The sequence below is a fragment of the Salmo salar genome, chromosome 16, assembly GCF_965601325.2.
Source record: "Salmo salar chromosome 16, fSalSal1, whole genome shotgun sequence".
Classification (NCBI taxonomy): Eukaryota; Metazoa; Chordata; class Actinopteri; order Salmoniformes; family Salmonidae; genus Salmo; species Salmo salar.
In genome coordinates, this window is record NC_138306.1 from 27153166 (window position 1) to 27179402 (window position 26237).

The following is a 26237-nucleotide window of genomic DNA, read 5'->3' on the forward strand; positions in this document are numbered from 1 at the left end:
GTTTAGATGGTAAAATGATTCTCTACACTATACTTGCTTATTTTGTCACATAACCTGAAATTAGTCAAACTACTAGAATTTTAGCAACCATAGCAACCATGAAATGTATTCATAGATTTCTGCATAGTGCATCTTCAATGACCTTTGAAATGTTTGAATCCTTTACGATGTAATGTTATTTGTGGATTCAAATTAAGTATTTACAATGTGTGTATGTGCGTGTGTGTGTGTGTGTACCATTGATCCAGTAGTCCTCCGAGATCTCAGTGCGTATATAGTGCTGGTCAGGGGGCGGGCCCAGGGAGCGGGTGAAAGTTGTGTCTTTACCCAGGAAGTCTGATGCTGTGCCCGCATACAGGAATTGATCTGCAACCAATCAGACAAAAGGAGGGTTAGCACTGGACCAACGATGATGAGGGTCAAGTAAAACTGTAAATGTGAACCTATTAGAGTAACCAGCTCAACTCAGATAAAAAGGAAGAAAGCAAACCTGAACAAAAACAATTAGTCAATCACTCTAAAATGTGCGTCATGCTTTCAGTGATATGACATTCTTTGGCATAACCAGATTTCTGAAAGACGATATGCAGAGCAAATATGTTTCAATGAATCTAGCCTTGACAAAAATATTTCTAATAATTTAGGAGTTGGCCTAGTAGATTACAATGTCTTTCTTAACTCATAACACACACACACACACACACACACACACACACACACACACACACACACACACACACACACACACACACACACACACACACACACACACACACACACACACACACACACACACACACACACACACACACACACACACACACACACACACACACACACCCTGGGGATAGCAGAGAGAATCTTGAGGGAGATACTATGTGAGTCAGAGTGTTTATAGTTCCATGTAGAGGGGTTTTGAACACCAGGACATGAGAGAGAAAGTGTTAGGGCTGAATGTGGGTGTAGAATGGTCTCAGGGTGGGGCTGAGGTACTGTCAGTAGGTCTAGGTTAGTAAAAAGAGGACATTATGATGGGGCGTAGTCTGACCTGTGAGTACAGAGGTGAAAGGTTGCCTGGGGTCGTAAGGACATTTCAGCCTCCCAGACTCCACTGTACCGGACAACAACTGGAACACACCCTCCTGAAGAGAAAGAGAGAGAGAGGGAGAAATAGAGAAAGACTGTGTAAGTAAGCAGTGTGTGCTGTGTGTGTGAGTGTGTGTGTTCTCCCCGACTCTACCTCTCTGCGTCCTGAGATCTCAATGAAGGCACAAATGGGGTGGAAGGCTCCTGTCCCACAGGCGTACAGATGGGTGTGGTTATAGTTGTGGAGCACACGCACAAAATTGCCACACTCCAACTGAGAGTAAGAAGAAAGGAACCAAGAAGAGTAAGATATTTTTGGAGTGTCATTTTTTACTCAAACAGTGATTTTATTGTCAATGTGAATGAAACAAGGCTTCAAGCTTTTTCCAGATTGTACTCACATGAGCACTCTTGCCGGCCAGTTTACACATCTCAACTCTGTCTCTGGGGGCTGGCCAGCTGATCTGGGAATAGATGGACAGGGAGGTTTACATGACAGACAACACACCACAAACAATACCACTGATCCTGCATCAGAACCACACAACTCAAGACATAAGAACAAAGCATTACGCACAAAACCCTGAGAGGAAACTTATGTCAATCAGATAGGAGTCAGCCTGTCCTAACAGTGATCTTAAGGGGGGATAATGTTCTGTGTCCCTTGTACTGTATGTATACTGTATGTAGCTGATGTTCATACAAGTGTTATAACTGGCTTATCTTCTTAGAATGTTCACCCCTAACCCGCTACCAAGGAGCGACATCACTGGGGTTACACAGACTCCACACATCCCCCCCACACATGCATATACACGCACTTACGTCAGCGTAATAGGATTCCATAACATTTCCTCGCTCCATGGAATTCATACACGTCTTATGATTTTACATATTGAGTACACAGTACAGTACAGTACAGTATAGTATATTTCAGTTCTAGGCAAGAGAGGATTTTGTCTTGAGCTGGATTTGAGAAAACCAGTAACATAAATCCTATACCACCAATCAATCAATGCATTCGTTTCACAACGGGAGGATTGGGTCACTCTTGACTTCACAATCTGCAATGTACCTGGTATTCACTTAGAACTCGGCATATCATGTGGTTACTTGTTGGTCACTTTGGAATTCATTGCAACAGGTACCATTTTTGCAACTGGTACCACTTTGTCGCAGGTAAGTAAGGATTATGTTGAATTCCATTGTACCCATAGTGCAATTTCAATGTAGTCATAGTTGTAAATATCATGTTCTTACCAGCTGAAATAGGACAGTAAGATGTGTTGCAAACTAAGGAAAATGAGACACACCTGTAAATGTGCACTCTGTGTGTTGTCTGAGTGTGTCTAATGTTCTGTCTATCTTATTACTAGATCTACACTGAGTATACCACACATCTTGACCTCAGAACAGCCTCAAATAGTCGGGGCAAGAGACATCAATAAGTGATCATATCTTTTACCTGGATTCAGCTGGTCAGTCTATGTCATGGAAAGAGCATGGTGTTCTACATGTTTTGTATACTCATATTCACACAGCTCTACCACAGAACAATCTAGTCTAACTATCTGGCCAGCATCAGTATCAATGACCAGAAATCAACAGTTAGAGAGCAGCACTCAGACTTTCAACAACCCGATAAAGATCAAAGAAACTTGACTCAGTCTGGCGCAGGGATCAACCACAGCTGCATAAACAAACACTCACCTCTACAACAGCAAATCTACACTGAGTATGCCAAACATTAGGAGCACCTTCATAATATTTAGTTGCACCCTCCCCTTTGACCTCAGAACAGCCTAAATTCATAGGGGCATGCAGTCTACAAGGTGTCGAAAGCATTCCTGTCACGACTTCCGCCGAAGTCGGTCCCTCTCCTTGTTCGGGCGGCGTTCGGCGGTCGACGTCACCGGCCCTCTAGCCATCGCCGATCCATTTTTCATTTTCCATTTGTTTTGTCTTTGTCTTACACACCTGGTTTCAATCCCCCAATTACTTGTTCATTATTTAACCCTCTGTTCCCCCATGTTTGTTTGTGAGTAATTGTTTGTATGTAAGACGGTCCATTATGTGGGCTCGCTTTATTGTATATTATTTGTCTATTTTTGAGTAAATTACATTTATTTACTCATATCTTCTGTCCTGCGCCTGACTGCTCTACACAAGCTACACACAGACCACATTACAATTCCACAGGGATGCTGGCCCATGTTGACTCCAAAGCTTCCCACAGTTGTGTAACGTTGGCTGGATGTCCTTTGGGTGGTGCACAATTCTTGACACACACGGGGAACTGTCGAGCGTGAAAAACCCAGCAGCATTGCAGTTTTTGACACAAACCGGTGTGCATGGCACCTACTATCATACCCCGTTCAAAGGCACTTAAATCATTTGTCTGGCCCATTCACCCTCTGAATGGCACATGCACACAATCCATGTCTCAATTGTCTCAAGTCTTAAAAATCCTTCTTTAACCTGTCTCCTCCCCTTCATCTACACTGATTGAAGTGGATTTAACAAGTGACATCAATAAGGGATCATAGTTTTCAACTGGATTCACCTGGTTAGTCTACAGTATATCATGGAAAGAGCAGGTGTTCTTAATGTTTTGGATACTGAGTATATGTGTCCCATTTGCAGCTATGTGTGTGTGTGTGTGTGTGTGTGTGTGTGTGTGTGTGTGTGTGTGTGTGTGTGTGTGTGTGTGTGTGTGTGTGTGTGTGTGTGTGTGGTCTAGGTCAAAGTCAAGGTCAGCAGGTAGACAGTCTGATAGACAGACAGAGCACCGTGTTAATTGACTGGTGCTAATTCCATCCACTCTACAAACTCTGCCCACTACTACAATACATCACTGATTACGCTGCATTCCTCCCAGATCCACTCCACATAGCTGTGTCAGTAGTCATGTGGAAGATATGTAGCACAAGCACAGTCAGGTTTAAATGACTACTTCAATTTGGTATTTGGTGTTTTATTAGGATCCCATTAGCTGTTACAAAAGCAGCAGCTACTCTTCCTGGAGTCCACACAAAACATGAAACATAATACAGAATGACATAATACAGAACATTAATAGACAAGAACAGCTCAAGAACAGAACTACATAAGTTTTAAAAATGTAGCCTACATATCAATGCTTAAACACAACCTATCTAGGTCAAATAGGGGAGAGGTGTTGTGCCGCGAGGTGTTGCTTTATCTGTTTTTTGAAACCAGATTTGCTGTTCATTTGAGCAATATGAGATGGAAGGAAGTTCCATGCAATAAGGGCTCTATGTAATACTGTACGCTTTCTTGAATTTGTTCTGGATTTGGGGGTTGTGAAAAGACCCCTGGTTGCATGTCTGGTGGGATAAGTGTGTGTGTCAGAGCTGTGTGTAACTTGACTATGCAAAAGATGTGGGATTTTCAACACATTAATGTTTCTTATAAAAAGAAGAAGTGATGCAGTCAGTCGCTCCTCAACTCTTAGCCAAGAGAGACTGGCATGCATAGTATTTATATCAGCCCTCTGATTACAATTAAGATAAAAACGTGGCACTCTGTTCAAACTTGCACTGCTTTTCTTTCATAATTTTTTGGTTTGTTGCATGAATACAATTGCTCACTGTTCGTTGTTGGCATTTCCTGCCTAAGTTTGCCCACGTTGCCAATGAAATAATCACTAAAATAATTGGTAACATCAAATGGTTTTGTGATGAATAAGCCATCTGATGTGGATCTGATGTGGATGATCTTGTTCCTGTAGTGTTGGTAAACACCCTGGTAGGTTGATTAGTAACCTGAACCAGATTACAGGCGCTGGTTACAGTAAGAAGCTTCCTCTTGAGTGGACAGCTTGATGAAAACCAGTCAATATACAGGTCCCCAAGAAAGTAGACCTCTCTGTTTACATCACATACACTGTCAAGGATTTCACACATATTATTTAGATAATGACTGTTAGCACTTGGTGGCCTATAGCAACACCCCAAAAGAAAAGGCTTTAGATGTGCCAAATGAGCTTGCAACAACTTCAATAACACTAGGCATAAGATATTCTCTAAGCATTACAGGGATATGGCTCTGAATATATACATCAACTCCTCCCCCATAAGCATTTCTGTCTCTTCTATAGATGTTATATCCTTGTACTGCTACTGATGTATCATCAAATTAATTATCTAAGTGAGTCTCAGAAATGGCTAATATATGAATGTTATCTGATGTTAGAAAGTTATTGATTCCATTAACCTTATTTCTAAGGCTACATATATTAATATGGGATATTTTCAGCCCTTTCCTGGGTAGCTTATCAGAGATAGACATAACACTGAAAAGAGCAGACAAAGCAAGAGAAAAAATATACATTCAGCAGTCCATTAATCAATTGGTGTGTGCGTGTGTGTGTGTGTGTGTGTGTGTGTGTGTGTGTGTGTGTGTGTGTGTGTGTGTGTGTGTGTGTGTGTGTCCTGTGGGGTTGAGGCTACGAACCCATAGGCTTGGCTCAGATATAATGATGGGAAACTAAATCTAGTATCTAGTAATGAGTCCTTGGAACATACATACAGTGCCTATAGAAAGTCTACACTCCTCTTGGATTTCTTCACTTTTTATGGTGTTACAAAGTGGGATTCATTTAATTGTCATTTTTTGTCAACGATCTACACAAAATACTCTGTAATTTCAAAGTGGAAGAACCTTTTTAACATGTTTTAAAGATGAATGAAAAATAAAACATACATTGATTAGTTAAGCATTTCCCCCTCTGAGTCAATAAGAAAAACCTTTAGCAGCGATTACAGCTGTGAGTCTTCTTGGGTAAGTCTAATAAGAGCATTGCATACCTGTATTGTGCAATGTTAGTCATTATTATTTTCAAATTTCTTTCATCTCTGTCAAGGTGTTGGGGATCATAGCTAGACAGCAATTTTCAATTATTAACTTGACCATGCTTAAAGAGATATTAAAGAGATATTCAATGTCTGATTTGTTATTGCTACCGATCTACCAATCACTGTCCATCTATGTAGTTGAATCTGTGCTTGACATTCAATACTTGACTAAGGGACATTACAGATGTTGTATGTATGGGGGATAGAGGAAGTGGTAGCCATTCCAAAATTATGTTAACCCCTTTGACATTATGGAATATTCTGTGTAGATCAATTCAAAAAAATACAATGAAATCTATTTCAATCCCACTTTTTAACGCAACAAAATGTGAAAAAAGTTCAAGGGGGTGTTTACTTCCAACCTATAGGCACTGTAGCTGAGCCTATTGGAGAGAGTTGGGTGATTCCCTGCGTGAGTGTGCATGTCTGAGGTGTGGCAGTTTATGTCTGCATGGGGTTATAGCTAGTCAGCTGTTAAGACTTGAGTCCTGCCCAGGGCTTTCCTTCCTTCTGCTGGAGAGATATACTATACTGTCTCCTATAGGTCCAGCTCATACCCTTTTTTGCATAATCATGCCAAATTATACTGTGTTGGCTTAGATATTTTTATTTCCACATTGTCCTTTCCTGCACAATTACATTTATCTAGCTATTTGGATGAAGATTGTGCCCCCTAATTCCCTGCATAATTAAAGTAAATGGTTCTCCAGAAAGGTTGCAGGTGTAGCATACCTTCCTGGGGGCTCTACTGAGTTGGTCAGGGTCCAGTAGGTAAACTGAGTCTCTGGTTCCCAGCAGCAGCCTGCCTCTCTCCTCATCCAACAACACAGAGTGGGAATGGAGACCATCAGTAGGACTCAGGAACACTGATACACTACCACTCTGGACCAGCTCTGAGAGAGAGAGAGGGAGAGAGAGAGAGTTAGGGTCAAAACACTCACAGGACTGCATGCAGACTTTCATACACATATTCTGATGCATGGAAAAAGTTTGGTTTGGTTCATCAAGACTTCATAGAATACACTTAGCTTAATGAGCCTGGAAACTATAAGCAGTTTGGAGATGCATTTTCTAGACAGAGACAGGTTGTGTGTTGAAACAGGTCATGGATGTCTGCGTGTCTTGGCATGAGCTGAAACTTTCTAATCACTTGTCTCACTATTCAACACCTTAACTGAACGAAGAGAGTGAAAATCCTTCTGTGCGTGCATGCGTGTGTGTGTGTGTGTGTGTGTGTGTGTGTGTGTGTGTGTGTGTGTGTGTGTGTGTGTGTGTGTGTGTGTGTGTGTGTGTGTGTGTGTGAGAGAGAGAGAGAGAGAGAGAGTTGCTGTCATTGCTCATCACCTCTCCTACACACACAAAGACTTTAGAATGCAGACTGACAGAAAGAGAAGCTAATGCATGGGCACGCTACACTCACATTACAATAAGGGCATAATGAGATATTACAGTGGGTTTTATCTTCAGACAGTGACAGTGTTAAAGACGCCAGGATAATCTGATCTCGACCCACAGTGTTACTGACAGGCTGTAGATGGAGAAGGAAATGAGGAAGAGTGGGTTAGTCCTCAGTCGCCGCCATACCTGCATCATTATCAATAACCCACCATCACCATTGTAACAGATCCCTGTCACCCCAACATATCCATACCTATACATCATCCATCACCATCTTCACTAAATCTCCAGACAGTTAAACCTGACCATTAAACTGATGTCACATGTCTGTCAAGACTAGGTTTAGATTAGACCCTGATCAAAGTTACAGTTCCAGGGGGGGAAGCCTTCTGAATAGCTCCCATACATACATATATTAAACCATGCACATCAATGCCTGCCCTCCACCCCTGAATATATCTTGCTCATCCATGAATACTTTCTTCTAGAGTGAGAGCGGAGCTTCAGAGACAGACCAGTGAGAGGTATGTATGCATGTCTTCACCATATCCATTCACCTGTCTCTAACCTATCTAATCTCCCCATAGGTCAAATGCAGTTAGAAACATGATGTTATTGTCACGCCCTGACCATAGAGAGCCCTTGGTTCTCTATGGTGTTGTAGGTCAGGGTGTGACTAGGGGGTGTTCTAGTCTTTTCATCTCTATGTTGGTGCTCTTGGTATGGTTCCCAATTAGAGGCAGCTGATGTTCGTTGGCTCTAATTGGGGATCATACTTAAGGAGTCCCTGTTCCCACCTGCTTTGTGGGATATTGTTTTGTGTATGTGCATGTAGCACCACTACCTGCATCCGCCAAGTTCGTTAGACTTGGACCAGATGGTGAAGCATGATTCATCTCTCCAGAGAACGCATTTCCACTGCTCAAGAGTCCAACGTCGGAGAGGTTTACACTCCAGCCGACGCTTGGCATTGCGCATCTTGATCTTAGGCTTGTGTGCAGCTGCTCGGCCATGGAAACCCATTTCATGAAGCTCCCGACCTTTCTTCCAGAGGCAGTTTGGAACTCGGTAGTGAGTGTTGCAACCAAGGATTTTTACACGCTACGCGCTTCAGCTGAGGCAGTTTGGAACTTGGTAGTGAGTGTTGCAACTGAGGATTTTTACACTCTACGCACAACAGCACGTGTGGCCTACCATTACTTGGCTGAGCTGTTGTTGCTCCTAGATGTTTCCACTTGACAATAACAGCACATACAGTTGACCGGGGCAGCTCTAGTAGGGCAGAAATTTGACAAACTGACTTGTTGGAAAGGTGGCATCCTATGACGGTGTCACGTTGAAAGTCACTGAGCTCTTCAGTAAGGCCATTCCACTGCCAATATTTGTCTATGGAGATTGCATGGCTGTGTGCTCAATTGTATAAACCTGACAGCAACGGGTATGGCTGAAATAGCCAGATATACTAATTTGAAGGGGTGTCCACATACTTTGTATGTTACGTTTGGTATGGTACGGGGCAGCAGGTAGCCTAGTGGTTAGACTGTTGGGCCAGTAACCCACTGTTCCTAGGCCGTCATTGTAAATAAGAATGTGTTCTTAACTGACTTGCCTAGTTAAAAAAAAAAAAATTGTGGATGTATATTATCCATTTTGTATGACGCAGTATGTTATGAAATTGCAATATGTATGATATGTTAGAGTTAAGGGTTAGGGGAAGAGTTAGCTAACATACTTAGTAGTTGCAAAGTGCTAAAATGTAGTAAGTAGTTGCAAAGTTGTTAAAATGCTGAAGTTGTCCGTGATGAGATTCGAACACGCAACCTTTGGGTTGTTAGACGTTCATGTTATACACCCACCCACCCAACCATCCTCCTTTTCTTTTTGCCTTAATGGCTTATGTAACCTTCTGTCTTTTCTAACCATACCAAATGTAACATATCATACTCATTTTAGTCTCGTCAATGAGACCAGGCTGCATGAAATCATACTTGGGAGGAAAGTACTTTTCTTGTTGAGGGTAATTGCTCTGGGTGAGTTTTCCCAAAACCACTGTAGCTAATATGGTACTTTACTTCACTTGACAACCCAGACTCAAGCACACACACGCACACACCTTCCCTCACCCCAAACTCCCCAAATTGAGGTGATGTTGACTTTATGTTTCTATGCTGGATGAATGAAGGCTGGTGACTCCAGAGATCTGGGTGTGTGAGGGGGTCACTCTGAGAGGTTTGACACTGTGATTAGCCTGAGGGTGTGAAGGCTTAGCGAGGTTACTCACTACCAATATTGGAACTTTTAGACCCCTCCCTTGCCCCCTAATACCTCTTCTTACGCACACACACATCACCCCCACGCACTCACCTTTCTCTCTCGCTCTCTCTCTCTCTCTCGCTCTCTCTCGTTCTCTTTCGTTCTCTCTCTCACTCACACACACGAACCCACACATACACGCAGAGCCACTATGCCCTTTCCACACTAAACCTACAGAGAGCTTAGCCGTGCTAGCCCTTGGTAACTCTGTAATTTGCTCGGTAAACACACAGCACTAGGATCCCAGGGATAGGCCAAGCTTAGCCTCACTGTTAGCACTTAGCTTAGCGCTGAGCTCCAGCCATGACACCCCCCCTTTCTCCACAGTCTCTCCACAGGCACCGTTCAGCAAACCCTGATCCCCATGGAGTTCTACTGGTTTATTTGAGTTAGATAGCATTTCACATCGGCTAGTGGCTAGCATCAGGCCTTAAGATAACCCTACTGACGGACTGTCTGAGTGCATGTGTAGCGTGTGGCAGCTACAGCGCCACAGCCCAGGGCGTGTTCCCTATATGGTGACTAAGAGGCTTCCTCTCCTCCCCAACCTATTCTCTGAGGATGGGAATCAACAGTGACAGAGAAATATGTTTCTGCGTATGATATACAGATGAATATCCTGCAGGGAAATAAATTATAGTTTTTATCTCAAGTTTATCAGATAACAGAGTTCAAACACTGAGATCTTCAGTCAAACTTAATCAGTGTCATGTAAAACAGAATGAGGATTGTTTTCAGATTGGAATGTCATAACTATATAGGGTTGGAGGGTTAACACTCCCGCGATACTGTATAGGAACATTGTGTAATATCACAGAGCTATCGACCTGAATCAGCTTGGAAAAATGTATGACATGGAAGTGTTCCCCTGGCAAAGAGATATGGAGAACATGGATTTACAGTTACATATAATTCAGGGCTATAAAGTAAACTGCTTGTCTGGATCTGGATCAGCATGTGGGTTATGGAACAATTGATTTACATGAGTTTAAAGTGGGAGGGGAGGGCCAGTCAGATTAACTCTGTAGAATATATGCCTGTACTACTATCATAAGACAAAATGCAGGGTTTCAAAAACTCCTTCCATACTGTGGCCATACATGTTATGGATTGATCCACCAAGACCCTGAGAGAGGTTTCAGACTAGAGCTAGGGCTGGTATATCAGTGAATCTTGAATGTTGTTCAAAACAACACAGTACTATGTTGTTGATTGTTCTCCCTTTTGAAAAATTCTGAACGCTTTCACCTCTGAAGGAATCAAAGGACAAACGTTGTCTGATGGTTACTGAGAGGAAAGTTCACTGCGAATACGCTTTCTGAACTCCAGTTCATTCAGCCAGGGATGACGTGTGTATTTGAAGTGTGTGATCATAAAGAGATGATGTTGTTTGAAGCATGTGGTCAATCAGGGATGAAGATGTTTTGGAGGAGTTTGTTCAATCGAAGATGATTGACTTCAGTAGAGTTTGTTCAATCGGAGATGATTGACTTCAGTAGAGTTTGACTTTGCCAACTGTATTTTCAGAGGGGATGATGTTATTTTTTAAGTGTGATTTCAGTCAGGGACAATTTTGCTTGGATGGATTTCATAATACACTCTCAGAGCCTAATCTGACAACATTCTGAATATTTGAGTTTTGCTGAGATCTAAGGCTCAAGTATTCAACTGGCATGAAACAAGGCAATTTGCAGAGCTGAACCTGCATATTTCTACAGGACAAATTGCTAAATAAATAGTGTTTCAGGAAGTTATTATTTCTACCACTACTTATGTACTACAATGTATTTATGTTGTAAAATAACAACATGTAAATGAGCTTCTATTTTCAGCGATGCTGGGTCTGTAGGAGACTTGGCCAGTGAAGAAGGTTGGGGTTAGGGGATGAGAGTCCAAGGATGCAATTGGGATGCGGGGGTTTGTATCTGGGTTACAGTAGTGCAGGGGTTGGCAAAAACCGGCCTGTAATATATATTTTTTGCCCCCAAAAAGTTTTTAGTAAAAAATGTTTTGGGGTCAAGAAGTACTGTAAAATCACCAGGAATTCAGCAAAAAATGTGTTCCCAAGTAGTCCCACAAAAAAAGAGACGTGACTGTGTCTCAATGCAATCAAGGTTTCAAACGATTGTTTGTTAGAAATAAAATCTATGTTTGGGCTTAGTTGTGATCAAAATTGCAGTATAGAAATTTGTATTATTATTTTCCGACCATTCACTCCAACAAAAATTGTCCCGTGGCCTCATCTAGTTGCCTACCCCTGGAGTACTGATTGTGAACTAGTGACTGGTGACTTTATGTTGGGGTGAGGGTTTACAAGTTAATAGTTAGATCAGGGTTTGGTGGTCAGGGTTGAAGTAGGGGTTTTGGGGGTTACAGTCAGAGTAAAGCTTGTAATGAGGTTCTTATGGGTGGTTAGTGTGTTTGTGTTATTGTAGTGTTTGTGTTAAAGTTTGAGTCATTTTTTTGCTACGGGGTAGAATGGGTTTTTAAGGAGCTATAGCTTCACCTGTAGGGCTTAAAAACAAACACAGCCTCTAGTTTACCCAACCCTAAACACACGGACACACACAGAGGACCACAGCTACCACACAGCCAGACCCATTCTGGTCCTGTATTGCTCAGTCAGTAGAGAAATGCCAGGATGCCAGGATACGATTTGGTCCTGCCGTACATACCTACACGTACGCTACGGTCACAAGACGCAAGCCTCCTAATTGTCCCTAGAATTTCTAAGCAAACGGCTGGAGGTAGGGCTTTCTCCTATAGAGCTCCATTTTTATGGAATGGTCTGCCTACCCATGTGAGAGACGCAGACTCAGTCTCAACCTTTAAGTCTTTACTGAAGACTTATCTCTTCAGTAGGTCCTATGATTAAGTATAGTCTGGCCCAGGAGTGTGAAGGTGAACGGAAAGGCTGGAGCAACGAACCGCCCTTGCTGTCTCTGCCTTGCCGGTTCCCCTCTCTCCACTGGGATTCTCTGCCTCTAACCCTATTACAGGGGCTGAGTCACTGGCGTACTGGTGTTCTTCCATGCCGTCCATGGGAGGGGTGCGTCACTTGAGTGGGCTGAGTCACTGACGTGGTCTTCCTGTCTGGGTTGGCGCCCCCCCCTTGGGTTGTGCCGTGGCGGAGATCTTTGTGGGCTATACTCGGCCTTGTCTTAGGACGGTAAGTTGGTGGTTGGAGACATCCCTCTAGTGGTGTGGGGGCTGTGCTTTGGCAAAGTGGGTGGGGTTATATCCTGCCTGTTTGGCCCTGTCCGGGGGTTTCATCGGATGGGGCCAGTGTCTCCTGATCCCTCCTGTCTCAGCCTCCAGTATTTATGCTGCAGTAGTTTATGTGTCAGGGGGCTAGGGTCAGTCTGTTACATCTGGAGTATTTCTCTTGTCTTATCCGGTGTCCTGTGTGAATTTAAATATGCTCTCTCTAATTCTCTCTTTCTCTCTTTCTTTCTTTCTCTCGGAGGACCTGAGCTCTAGGACCATGCCTCAGGACTACCTGGCATGATGACTCCTTGCTGTCCCCAGTCCACCTGGCCGTGCTGCTGCTCCAGTTTCAACTGTTCTGCCTGCGGCTATGGAACCCTGACCTGTTCACCGGACGTGCTTGTTGCATCCTCGACAACTACTATGATTATTATTATTTGACCATGCTGGTCATTTATGAACATTTTAACATCTTGACCATGTTCTGTTATAATATCCACCCGGCACAGCCAGAAGAGGACTGGCCACCCCTCATAGCCTGGTTCCTCTCTAGGTTTCTTCCTAGGTTTTTGGCCTTTCTAGGGAGTTTTTCCTAGGGAGTTTTTCCTAGCCACCGTGCTTCTTTCACATGCATTGCTTGCTGTTTGGGGTTTTAGGCTGGGTTTCTGTACAGCACTTTGAGATATCAGCTGATGTACAAAGGGCTATATAAATAAATTTGATTTGATTTGATTTGATACCAGGATGCCAGGATTGTGTATTTGATTCCTGGGGCCACCCATTCGTAAAATGTATGCACGCATAAAAATGATTTTGTGGATAAAAGCGTCTGCTAAATTGCATAACAACAAAATATTTAAGTGCCTTTGAATGAGGTATGGTAGTAGGTGCCAGGCGCACCGGTTTGTGTCAAGAACTGTAACGTATCTGGGTTTTTCACGCTGAACAGTTTTCTGTGTGTATCAAGAATAGTCCACCACCCAAAGGACATCCAGCCAACTTGATACAAATTTGGGAAGCATTGGAGTCAACATGGGCCAGCATCCCTGTGGAATGCTTACGACACATTGTGGAGTCCCTTCCCAGACGAATTCAGGCAGTTCTGAGAGGCAACAAAGTTTGGGGGGGGGGGGGGGGGGGGGGGTTGCAACTCATTATTAGGAAGGTGTTCCTAATGTTTGGCATACTCAGTGTATATTTATGTATGACAGACTGAGCTACATACTTTACATACCATACTCATTGTGTATTTCTGTATAAATATAGAACTATATAAAGCACATGTGTATTTAAAACAAATTAAATGTTTGCCTATCCATCATCACCACTATATATGCTTCATAGATTTAACATGGTAACAGGGTGTAAAATAGATTTTCCTTACTGTAGAGACTAAAGCCAATGCAGAGGCTGAAAAGACTACAGTTATTGTAGTTTTACAGCCTGACAAATAAAACCCAACCCTACGCTCTCCCTTTAGTACCTACAGTACGGACCACCCCACATAGCTCTCTGTTTTCAAGCGATCTTTCACACCTCATATCTTTTAACACAGCGGCCAAGTGATTGTTTATTGGTGTGTGTATTGGTACGTGTGTGTGTTCTGATAACAGTTGTGGGTCGTTCCACGAAATGATTACCTTTTGCGTTTTAAGTAGAAATTGTGCACAAATATTGCATTTTAAAAGCCTGTTATATTGAATGAAGTGTCCTTTAATATAGACCATATGGAAAATTGTGCCAGCATGCAGCATTTTGACATGTACTCTCTGTGTATCCTCTGTGACTTCTAGGAAGATTTTAACCCACTTAACAGCAACATTTCTCCAGGTTTTCACCATAATTTTAAAGCCCTTATTTTGTTGCTTTGACAAAGTAATTTCTAAAGATTACTATCTATTTCATTTGATTAGGGATTCATTTTAAGGAAGAAAATAACTGTTCCTCATTTTAATGTCAACCCTGTTACATGAACTGAACTCTCATTTTACTATGGTGAAACTATTTTACATCTAATAGTCAAATCATAGTGTAAAAGCAGGTGAGCTGGTTTTACTCTTTTTGGCAATTTTCTGGTGTTTTGTGGTGGTGAGTGGGTTGAGCATGACATGCCAACTCTGTTACCCATAGATAGACAGGCTAGACATTTTTTCACAATTCAACATTTTTCGTGAAGCTTGCATTCAATTACCCCTTCCTATTGCACAGAACAAGCTTCCAATCCCTCTGTTACAAAGGCATCTACGGCTGATTTAAGACGATATCGTCAACACTGTTATGGTCAACCCTGTTACGGTCAACCCTGTTGCGGTCAACCCTGTTACTTTATTTGGCACTTAATAGGCAGTTACTTTATTATTTTATTTTTTACCAAGTTACACTAGTCAAAATTGGTGTTGGACCCTTCAAACTCACATGAGCTGAAAAGAAAAGTGAAGAAATCTAAAAGTAAAATGATCAAAAAGAGAGAGACAGAAGTCAGAACAATCAGCTGGACATTGCGCCAGAGAACGGCTCATTAACAGATAATTCAACATGGCTACTGATGAAAATACTGCAGGTAGCTATCATAGAGCAACAGTTAAAGTAACTGGCATGATGGAGAAAACGCTGTTGTGTATTTTGCACTTTATGCATATATTAGGTTCCATCTCTGTTGTAGATATCATTTTCTCTCTTTGTAGATGCGGCAGTCAGTTCTTGCTCAGAGCATGCTGCCAAAAACCCGTGCCAACTTAAAGTTAGGCCGTTGTTTCTCAAAATGTTGGTTCAGAACCTACTGGTGGGTCATAGCTAGTTCATCCTCCTAGCTAAAGCATCTTTTAAAACTAGTATAATAATTTAATCAGGTTAAATCATATACTAAACATGATTATTTAATTTGTCCTAAGCCATATAACATTCATCCATCAGTGCATCTCTTACCTTTGTAGGTAAGTTGGACTCTGGGGACACTCTGTTTGACACTTTCTCCAGAGGGCAGGAGGACCAGCAGTACCATCCCCAGAAGCAGCAGCCCTGGGTGGGCTAGAGACAGCTTAATCCTCCCCTGACCTCCAGTAAAGCTCCAGGACAGTCTCTCAACAGGCTCACACTCAGTCCCTCCAGTCTTCATGATGCGAAAGTGAAGGTTTTCTTCTCTGTTCCACTACTGTTTCTCAACAGTCCTGAAAGAAGGAGGAGAGCAATGTCAAGGAGTTTGGGAGTTAACCAAGGTAAGTCGGCTTTCTTCTGTGTCTCTTCTCTTCTCTCTCTCTCCCTCCCTCTCCCTCTCTCTTCCTCTCTCTTCCTCTCTCTCCCTGCATGAGTGTGTCTGTCTGTTCTCTGTGTGCGTGTGTCTGTATTTGTGTGTGTGTGAGTATTCAGCTGTTTCTCCATGGTACCGTACAGGCATGTGTGTTCTCTGTACCAGGCCAACATCAGCTGTTGCCTTTTCCTACCTCTCCTTTTGTGTCCTTCTAAATCTGTTTGCGCAAAACAGAAGGTCAGGCAAACAAAAACAGCCACCATCTTTCACACATAGATCCTTCTTTCTAAGGTCTCTTTCGCCTCCCTTCTCCCCCTCTATCTTTCTTTATCTGTCTCTCTCTTTCTCATTGCATTCTGTACCTAAATGACAAAATTATTCTGGCCCATGGTTTAGACCAATAATACAGGACAGGATGGATAGAGAGTACAGCAAAGGGTTTAGGGGCAGCCTTAAGTCTGTGAGTGGACACAGACTTAATAGTAATTGTTAAGTCTGTAGAAGGTCAGAGGTGACACTAGGGGTGAGACTAAGGGAGAGGCCTGTATGTAGGGCTGAGTAACCAATAACAATGCAGTTTCCTGAACTCTCAGAAAATCTGTTATTTCCTTGCAGTGATTAATCCTAACACATTTCACCTATCTCATCTAGTTAATGATTAACTATCCAATCACAAATGGATGCTTCAGAATGCAGATCCTCCCCCTCGCTCCCTCCCTCTTTCCCTTCATCCCTCTCTCTCCCTCCATCTCTCACTCTACCTCCCACACAGATAACATACATCAACCTGTCAAGGTTTAACATAAATAATGTCAGACTAAATTCATGAATCTGATTAATTCTACATAGACACATTTTTCAAACTATGCAACAGCAAAAAGGAGCGAGAGAGAGAGACAGAGATAGAGAGAGAGAGATAGATAGAGCAAGAGAGACAGAGGGTAGTAGAGAGAGAGACAAGAAAGAGAAATAAAGAGAGAGAGAAAAAAGAGAGAGAAATAGAGAGAGAGAGATAGAGAGACAGAGAGGAAGAGAGAGAGCGAAGGAGAGGGAGAAAGAGAAAGAGAAAGAGAGAGAAAGAGTGAGAGAGAAAAAAGAGAGACAGGGAGAGAGAGAAAGAGAGAGAGAAAGTGAGAGAGAGAGAGCGAGAGAAAGCGAGAGAGATAGAGGGAGACAGGGAGAGAGACAGACCAACCAACCAGCACATGTCCTCTATGCTTATTGTTATTGTTCAATATATGGTTATTTTAACCCCTGATTATTGTTGCTACTGTTGTTCCATTGACAATATTGATTATTATTATTTTAATTATGTTAATATTGTAAATCTCCAAAGTAAGCTTTGGCAATATGTACATTGTTATGTCATGCCAATAAAGCAAACTGAATTGAATTGAGAGAGCGAGAGCGAAAGAGCGAAAGAGAGAGAGATAAAGAAAATTAGATAGAGGAAGAGAAAAAGAGAGCAAGAGACAGTGAGAGCAAGAGAGAGAAAGAGAAAGAGAGAGAAATTACTGTACGACAGACCACGTATTCACCCTGCCCACTAGAGGTCGAATGGCCGATTAATTAGGGCCGATTTCAAGTTTTCATAACAATCGGAAATCGGTATTTTTGGACACCGATTTGGCCTGATTTTTACCTTGTCAGCTCGGGGATTCAATCTTGCAACCTTACGGTTAACTAGTCCAATGCTCTAACCACCTGCTTTACATTGCACTCCATGAGGAGCCTGCCTGTTATGCGAATGCAGTAAGAAGCCAAGGTAAGTTGCTAGCTAGCATTAAACTTATCTTATAAAAAACAATCAATCAATCAATCATAATCACTAGTTAACTACACATGGTTGATGATATTACTAGTTTATCTAGCCTGTCCTGCGTTGCATATAATCGCTTAGGTACACGTTGCTCCAACCATAAACATCAATGCCTTTCTTAAAATCAATACACAAGTATATATTGTTAAACCTGCATATTTAGTTAATATTGCCTGCTAACATGAATTTCTTTTAACTAGGGAAAATGTGTCACTTCTCTTGCAACAGAGTCAGGGTATATGCAGCAGTTTGGGCCGCCTGGCTCGTTGCGAACTGTGAAGACTATTTCTTCCTAACAAAGTCAGCCGACTTTGCCAAACGGGGGATGATTTAACAAAAGCGCATTTGCGAAAAAAGCACAATCGTTGCACGACTGTACCTAACCGTAAACATCAATGCCTTTCTTAAAATCAATACACAGAAGTACATATTTTTAAACCTGCATATTTAGCTAAAAGAAATCCAGGTTAGCAGGCAATATTAACCAGGTGAAATTGTGTCATTTCTCTTGCGTTCATTGCACGCAGAGTCAGGGTATATGCAACATTTTGGGCCGCCTGGCTCATTGCGAACTAATTTGCCAGAATTTCACGTAATTATGACATAACTTTGAAGGTTGTGCAATGTAACAGGAAGGTTTAGACTTAGGGATGCCACCCGTTAGATAAAATACGGAACGGTTCCGTATTTCACTGAAAGGAAAAACGTTTTGTTTTCGAGATGATAGTTTCCGGATTCGACCATGTTAATGACCAAAGGCTCGTATTTCTGTGTGTTATTATGTTATATAATTAAGTCTATGATTTGATAGAGCAGACTGACTGAGCAGTGGTAGGCAGCAGCAGGCTCGTAAGCATTCATTCAAACAGCACTTTCGTGCGTTTTGCCAGCAGCTCTTCGCTGTGCTTCAAGCATTGCGCTGTTTATGACTTCAAGCCTATCAAGTCCCAAGATTAGGGTGGTGTAACCGATGTGAAATGGCTAGCTAGTTAGCGGGTGCGCGCTAATAGCGTTTCAAACGTCACTCGCTCTGAGACTTGGAGTAGTTGTTCCCCTTGCTCTGCATGGGTAACGCTGCTTTGAGGGTGGCTGTTGTCGTTGTGTTCCTGGTTCGAGCCCAGGTAGGAGCGAGGAGAGGGACGGAAGCTATACTGTTACACTGGCAATAATAAAGTGCCTATAAGAACATCCAATAGTCAAAGGTATATGAAATACAAATCGTATAGAGAGAAATAGTCCTATAATTCCTATAATAACTCCAACCTAAAACTTCTTACCTGGGAATATTGAAGACTCATGTTAAAAGGAACCACCAGCTTTCATATGTTCTCATGTTCTGAGCAAGGAACTGAAACGTAAGCTTTCTTACATGGCACATATTGCACTTTTACTTTCTTATCCAACACTTTGTTTTTGCATTATTTAAACCAAATTGAACATGTTTCATTATTTATTTGAGGCTAAATTGATTTTATTGATGCATTATATTAAGTTAACATAAGTTTTCATTCAGTATTGTTGTAATTGTCATTATTACAAATAAAGAAAGAAAGAATTGGCCGATTAATCGGTAACGGCTTTTTTGGTCCTCCAATAATCGGTATCGGCGTTGAAAAATCATCATCGGTCGACCTCTACTGCCCCCCCTAATTGACAAACAAACAAACCAAAACAAAGGCAAAGTCTTCTCATGCTTTGTTGGCGTTCGACTCAATTTGGCATGAGGGTCAGCTATACACATTGATGGAAAGTGCTGTTGGGGAAAAACATACAACATTATAAAATCCATGTACACAAACAACCAACAGCACCCAGCCTCACCCTACTAGAATCTGAAGTCAAATGTCTGCTGATGATCTGGTGCTTCTGTCCCCAACCAAGGAGGGCCTACAGCAGCATCTAAATCTTCTGCACAGATTCTGTCAGACCTGAGCCCTGACAGTAAATCTCAGTAAGACAAAAATATGGTGTCCCAAAAAAGGTCCAGTTGCCAGGTCCACGAATATAAATTCCATCTAGACACCGTTGCCCTAGAGCACACAAAACATGATACATACCTCAGCCTAAACATCAGCGCCACAGGTAACTTCAACAAAGCTGTGAACGATCTAAGAGACAAGGCAAGAAGGGCCTTCTATGCCATCAAAAGGAACATAAAATGTGACACCAATTAGGATCTGGCTAAAAATACTTGAATCAGTTATAGAACCCATTGCCCTTTATGGTTGTGAGGTCTGGGGCTGCTCACCAACCAAGAATTCACAAAATGGGACAAACACCAAATTGAGACTCTGCAAAAATATCGTCAGTATGCAAGGTAGAACACCAAATAATCCATGCAGAGCAGAATTAGGCCGATACCCGCTAATTATCAAAATCCAGAAAATAGCCATTCAATTCTACAACCTCCTAAAAGGATGTGATTCCCAAACCTTCCTTAACAAAGCCATCACCTACAGAGAAATAAACCTGGAGAAGAGTCCCCTAAGCAAGCTGGTCCTGGGGCTCTGTTCACAAACACAAACAGACCCCACAGAGCCCCAGGACAGCAACACAATTAGACCCAAACAAATCATGAGAAAACCAAAAGATAATTACTTGACTAAGAATTCACCAAAAAAACAGAGCAAACTAGAATGCTTTTTGACCCTAAACACACACCCAAAATTCAGGAAATCTTTGACTATGTACAGACTCAGTGAGCATAGCCTTGCTATTGAGAAAGGCCAGCGAAGGCAGACCTGGCTCCCAAGAGAAGACAGGCTATGTGCTCACTGCCCACAAAATGAGGTGGAAACTGAGCTGCACCTCCTAACCTCCTGCCAAATGTATAACCATATTAGAGACACATGTTTCCCTCAGATTCCACAGACCCACAAAGAATTCGAAAACAAATTCAATTTTGATTAACTCCTATATCTATTGGGTGAAATACCACAGTGTGCAATCACAACAGCAAGATTTGTGACCTGTTTCCACAAGAAAAGGGCAACCAGTGAAGAACAAACACCATTGTAAATAGAACCCATATTTATGTTTATCTATTTTCCCTTTTGTACTTTAACTATTTGCACATCATTACAACACTGTGTATAGACATAATATGACATTTGAAATGTTTTTATTCTTTTGGAACTTTTGTGAGTGTAATGATTACCGTTATTTTATAATTTTTTTTCACTTTTATTATCTATTTCACTTTCTTTGGCAATTTAAACATGTGTTCCCCATGCCAATAAAGAGCCTTAAATTGAAATGGAATTTAGAGAAAGAGAGAGTCAGGGAGAAAGAGAGAGAGAAAGAGAGATCAAGAGACAGAGCTATGTGGAATTTATCCTTGTATTGTCAGAGATACACCATATCACTCTTGTTTAAACAAAATGGAATCAGAGCTGAGAGGCAGTAATTCATCCACAACACACACCCATCTCCCTACAGCTCTATATACTGAAGGGGATAAGGGATTGATAGAAATGACTCGTGTTTACTTGGACCGACCACCTCAGGCCCTTTGGGCTTCTGTGCTACAAAGTACAGGTAAAAAGCTTGATATGATGGAAAATGTATCAGTGTGTGTGTGTGTGTGTGTGTGTGTGTGTGTGTGTGTGAGTGTGTGTGAGTGTGTGTGAGTGTGTGAGTGTGTGAGTGTGTGAGTGGTGAGTGAGTGAGTGAGTGAGTGAGTGAGTGAGTGAGTGAGTGAGTGAGTGAGTGAGTGAGTGAGTGAGTGAGTGAGTGAGTGAGTGAGTGAGTGAGTGAGTGAGTGAGTGAGAAGGTGGTCTTTCTCCTTCACATCAGGGGGTGAGTAAAATTCATGTAATGTACAGTGAGGGAAAAAAGTATTTGATCCCATGCTGATTTTGTATGTTTGCCCACTGGCAAAGAAATGATCAGTCTATAATTTCAATGGTAGGTTTATTTGAACAGTGAGAGACAGAATAACAACAAAAAAATCCAGAAAAACGCATGTCAAAAATGTTATAAATTGATTTGCATTTTAATGAGGGAAATAAGTATTTGACCCCCTCTCAATCAGAAAGATTTCTGGCTCCCAGGTGTCTTTTATACAGTAAACGAGCTGAGATTAGGAGCACACTCTTAAAGGGAGTGGTCCTAATCTCAGCTTGTTACCTGTATAAAAGACACCTGTCCACAAAAGCAATCAATCGGATTCCAAACTCTCCACCATGGCCAAGACCAAAGAGCTCTCCAAGGATGTCAGGGACAAGATTGTAGACCTACACAAGGCTGGAATGGGCTACAAGACCATCGCCAAGCAGCTTGGTGAGAAGGTGACAACAGTTGGTGTGATTATTCGCAAAGGGAAGAAACACAAAAGAACTGTCAATATCCCTCGGCCTGGGGCTCCATGTGTAACCGATGTGAAATGGCTAGTTAGTTAGCGGTGGTGCGCGCTAATAGCGTTTCAATCAGTGACATCACTCGCTCTGAGACTTGAAGTAGGGTTTCCCCTTGCGTTGCAAGGGCCGCGGCTTTTGTGGCACGATGGGTAACAATGCTTCGTGGGGTGTCAGTTGTTTACATTTTAGTCATTTAGCAGATGCTCTTATCCAGAGCAACTTACAGTAGTGAATGCATACATTTCATGCCCTTTTTTTTTTTTGTACTGGCCCCCCGTGGGAATCGAACCCACAACTCTGGCGTTGCAAACACCACGCTGGCGTTGCAAATACCATGCTCTACCAACTGAGCCACAGGGAAGCCATGTGATGTGTGCAAGGGTCCCTGGTTCGAGCCCGGGTTGGGGCGAAGAGAGGGATGGAACCTACACTGTTACATTGGTGCCATGACCCGGATCATTGGTTGCTGCGGAAAAAAGGAGGAGGTCAAAGGGGGGGGGTGAGTGTAACCGATGTGAAATGGCTAGTTAGTTAGCGGTGGTGCGCGCTAATAGCATTTCAATCAGTGACGTCACTCGCTCTGAGACTTGAAGTAGGGTTTCCCCTTGCGTTGCAAGGGCCGTGGCTTTTGTGGCGCGATGGGTAACGGTGCTTCGTGGGGTGTCAGTTGTTGATGTGTGCAAGGGTCCCTGGTTCGAGCCCAGGTTGGGGCGAAGAGAGGGACGGAACCTACACTGTTACACATGCAAGATCTCACCTCGTGGAGTTGCAATGATCATGAGAACGGTGAGGAATCAGCCCAGAACTACATGGAAGGATCTTGTCAATGATCTCAAGGCAGCTGGGACCATAGTCACCAAGAAAACAATTGGTAACACACTACGCCGTGAAGGACTGAAATCCTGCAGCGCTCGCAAGGTCCCCCTGCTCAAGTAAGCACATACACATGCCCGTCTGAAGTTTGCCAATGAACATCTGAATGATTCAGAGGACAACTGGGTGAAAGTGTTGTGGTCAGATGAGACCAAAATGGAGCTCTTTGGCATCAACTCAACTCGCTGTGTTTGGAGGAGGAGGAATGCTGCCCATGACCCTAAGAACACCATCCCCACCGTCAAACATGGAGGTGGAAACATTATGCTTTGGGGGTGTTTTTTTGCTAAGGGGACAGGACAACTTCACGGCATCAAAGGGACGATGGACGGGGCCATGTACCGTCAAATCTTGGGTGAGAACCTCCTTCCCTCAGCCAGGGCATTGAAAATGGGTCGTGGATGGGTATTCCAGCATGACAATGACCCAAAACACACGGCCAAGGCAACAAAGGAGAAGCACATTAAGGTCCTGGAGTGGCCTAGCCAGTCTCCAGACCTTAATCCCATAGAAAATCTGTGGAGCTGAAGGTTCGAGTTGCCAAACGTCAGCCTCGAAACCTTAATGACTTTGCAAAGAGGAGTGGGACAAAATCCCTCCTGAGAAGTGTGCAAACCTGGTGGCCAACTACAAGACCCGTCTGACCTCTGTGATTGCCAACAAGGGTTTTGCCACCAAGTACTAAGTCATGTTTTGCAGAGGGGTCAAATACTTATTTCCCTCATTAAAATGCAAATCATTTCATAACATTTTTGACATGCGTTTTTCTGGATTTTTTTGTTGTTATTCTGCCTCTCGCTGTTCAAATAAACCTACCATTAGAATTATAGACTGATCATTTCTTTGTAAGTGGGCAAACGTATAAAATCAGCAGGGGATAAAAATAGTTTTTTCCCTCACTGTATCAGACATATCACACACACACACACACACACACACACACACACACACACACACACACACACACACACACACACACACACACACACACACACACACACACACACACACACACACACACACACACACACACACACACACACACCATTCAACACCAGCGCCTCTGCAGTATCTGTGTTGGAGAATGTAGTGTTAACAGAGAGAGACTCAAGCTTTAGGAGAGGAGCTTCAACAACCCTCTTAGCCAACTCATACGGAGACAGCAAATGAGGGAGAAAGCAGTGGGCTTGGCTGTACTAAACACTATTTTCAGAGAGAGGTAAAGCCCTATTAAAGTATTAAAGAGATGTCAGGTTAGATCCCCTATGTGCCTCGATAGAAAGAAAGAGCGAGAGAGAGTGCAGTGTGTGTGTGTGTGTGTGTGTGTGTGTGTGTGTGTGTGTGTGTGTGTGTGTGTGTGTGTGTGTGTGTGTGTGTGTGTGTGTGTGGAGTCCTGAGCTTTTGACATACTGAATGTCTCTAGAGAATATGTAACTATGCCTCCATTACAGAAGACACTTATCCTGAAGGCACCATTCATCTAGATAGAACGCATGAGAGGGAGAGAGAGAAAAGGGGGCACAGGGAAAGATGGAGGGAGAGGAAGAATTGGTTGTCCAGCCAGTGCCATGCAGTTAAGCTAACATCCCTGTTTCATGGTGGACTGCATTAAGTGTGTTTGTGTGTGTGTGTGTGTGTGTGTGTGTGTGTGTGTGTGTGTGTGTGTGTGTGTGTGTGTGTGTGTGTGTGTGTGTGTGTGTGTGTGTGTGTGTGTGTGTGTGTGTGACGGGGCAATAATAACTGTTATCTTTGGCAGGGTGGGCAGCACACAGTGCAGGGGGCAAGGGGAAGCGGTTATGATGGTGATAGTGACAGTGACAGACCAAAGCTAATAGTTCTCTCTCTCACACACACACACGCACACACACACACACACACACACACACACACACACACACACACACACACACACACACACACACACACACACAGCAAGAGTCTGGACGGTGTAAAGTTCAGTTCTGTTATAGCTTGTGGTGTTCAGCTCGACAAAATGATGTCTCATCAAAAATACAGCATTCCGCTTTGAACTATCCAACGGTTTTGGTCAAACAGTGACAAACCCAACCCAAAAGCATGTCACTAAATATTCTAAATCCTGTTTCTAAACCACCAGCCATAACCGACATACCAGAGTCCCCAACAAATAATTTGGGAATCATTGTAATGGAACCTCAGTTGTCGTGGATTGCTGATGGCGGTCATATACAGTGCCAGAGGAATGTTCCCTAGAATTGCTCCCTCTCTCTCTTTCCCTCTCTCGCTCTCCCTCCCTCTATCTCTCCCTGTAGCACTACCTCCAAAGAAAGACCACCCTAAGTAAAGCATTTAGCGACAATTGAGGAGGGAGAGATGGAGAAAGAAAGAAAGAGATAGAGGGAGCGAGCGAGCGAGCGAGCGAGAGAGAGAGAGAGAGCGAGAGAGAAAAACAGGGGAGAAAGTTAGGGTACAAAACACACACAGGCATGCATGAAGACTTTCATACACATAGTATGATGCAAGGAAAAAGTTTGGTTTGGTATATCAAGAATTCATAGAATACACTTGGTTTAATGAACCTGGAAACAACGTAGCACAGTTTGGAGAGACGTTTCATAGAGACAGGTTGTGTGTTGAAACAGGTCATGGATGTCTGCGTGTCTTGGCATGAGTTGAAACTTTCTAATCCCTTGTCTCTCGGTTCAACACCTGAACTGAATGGAGAGAGACTGAACATCCATTGAATGCATGGTGTGTGTATGTGTGAGAGGAGAAAGAGGGAGCGAAACAAGGAAAGACCACCCTTGGTAAAGCATTAGCTACCACTGAGGTACCCAGTAAGTAAGCCATAATCACATCTCTCCATCTATCAAGGACAAAGTGAATTAGACCTCCTATTATCACACACACACACACACACACACACCACACACACACACACACACACACACACACACACACACACACACACACACACACACACACACACACCACACACACACACACACACACACACACACACACACACACACACACACACACTATTCCCTGACCAAGGGCACAGACTTGGCGTAATAACA

General features: G+C 42.8%; 1 protein-coding gene across 2 annotated transcripts in view; it reads right to left on the reverse strand.

The window, feature by feature from the left end:
- LOC106573452 (semaphorin-3D-like) overlaps window positions 1-26237 on the reverse strand; it is a 70213-nt gene that overhangs the window by 35144 nt on the left and 8832 nt on the right. For both annotated transcript variants that reach the window (XM_014148513.3, XM_082962634.1), the window contains exons 2-7: window positions 15807-16048; window positions 6696-6856; window positions 1488-1550; window positions 1241-1360; window positions 1049-1142; window positions 238-366 (exon numbers count right to left, since the gene is read on the reverse strand). In XM_014148513.3, the coding sequence (XP_014003988.2) occupies window positions 238-366; window positions 1049-1142; window positions 1241-1360; window positions 1488-1550; window positions 6696-6856; window positions 15807-15996 (757 nt within the window). In that variant the 5' untranslated portion in view covers window positions 15997-16048. The remainder of the gene's footprint in view (window positions 1-237; window positions 367-1048; window positions 1143-1240; window positions 1361-1487; window positions 1551-6695; window positions 6857-15806; window positions 16049-26237) is intronic.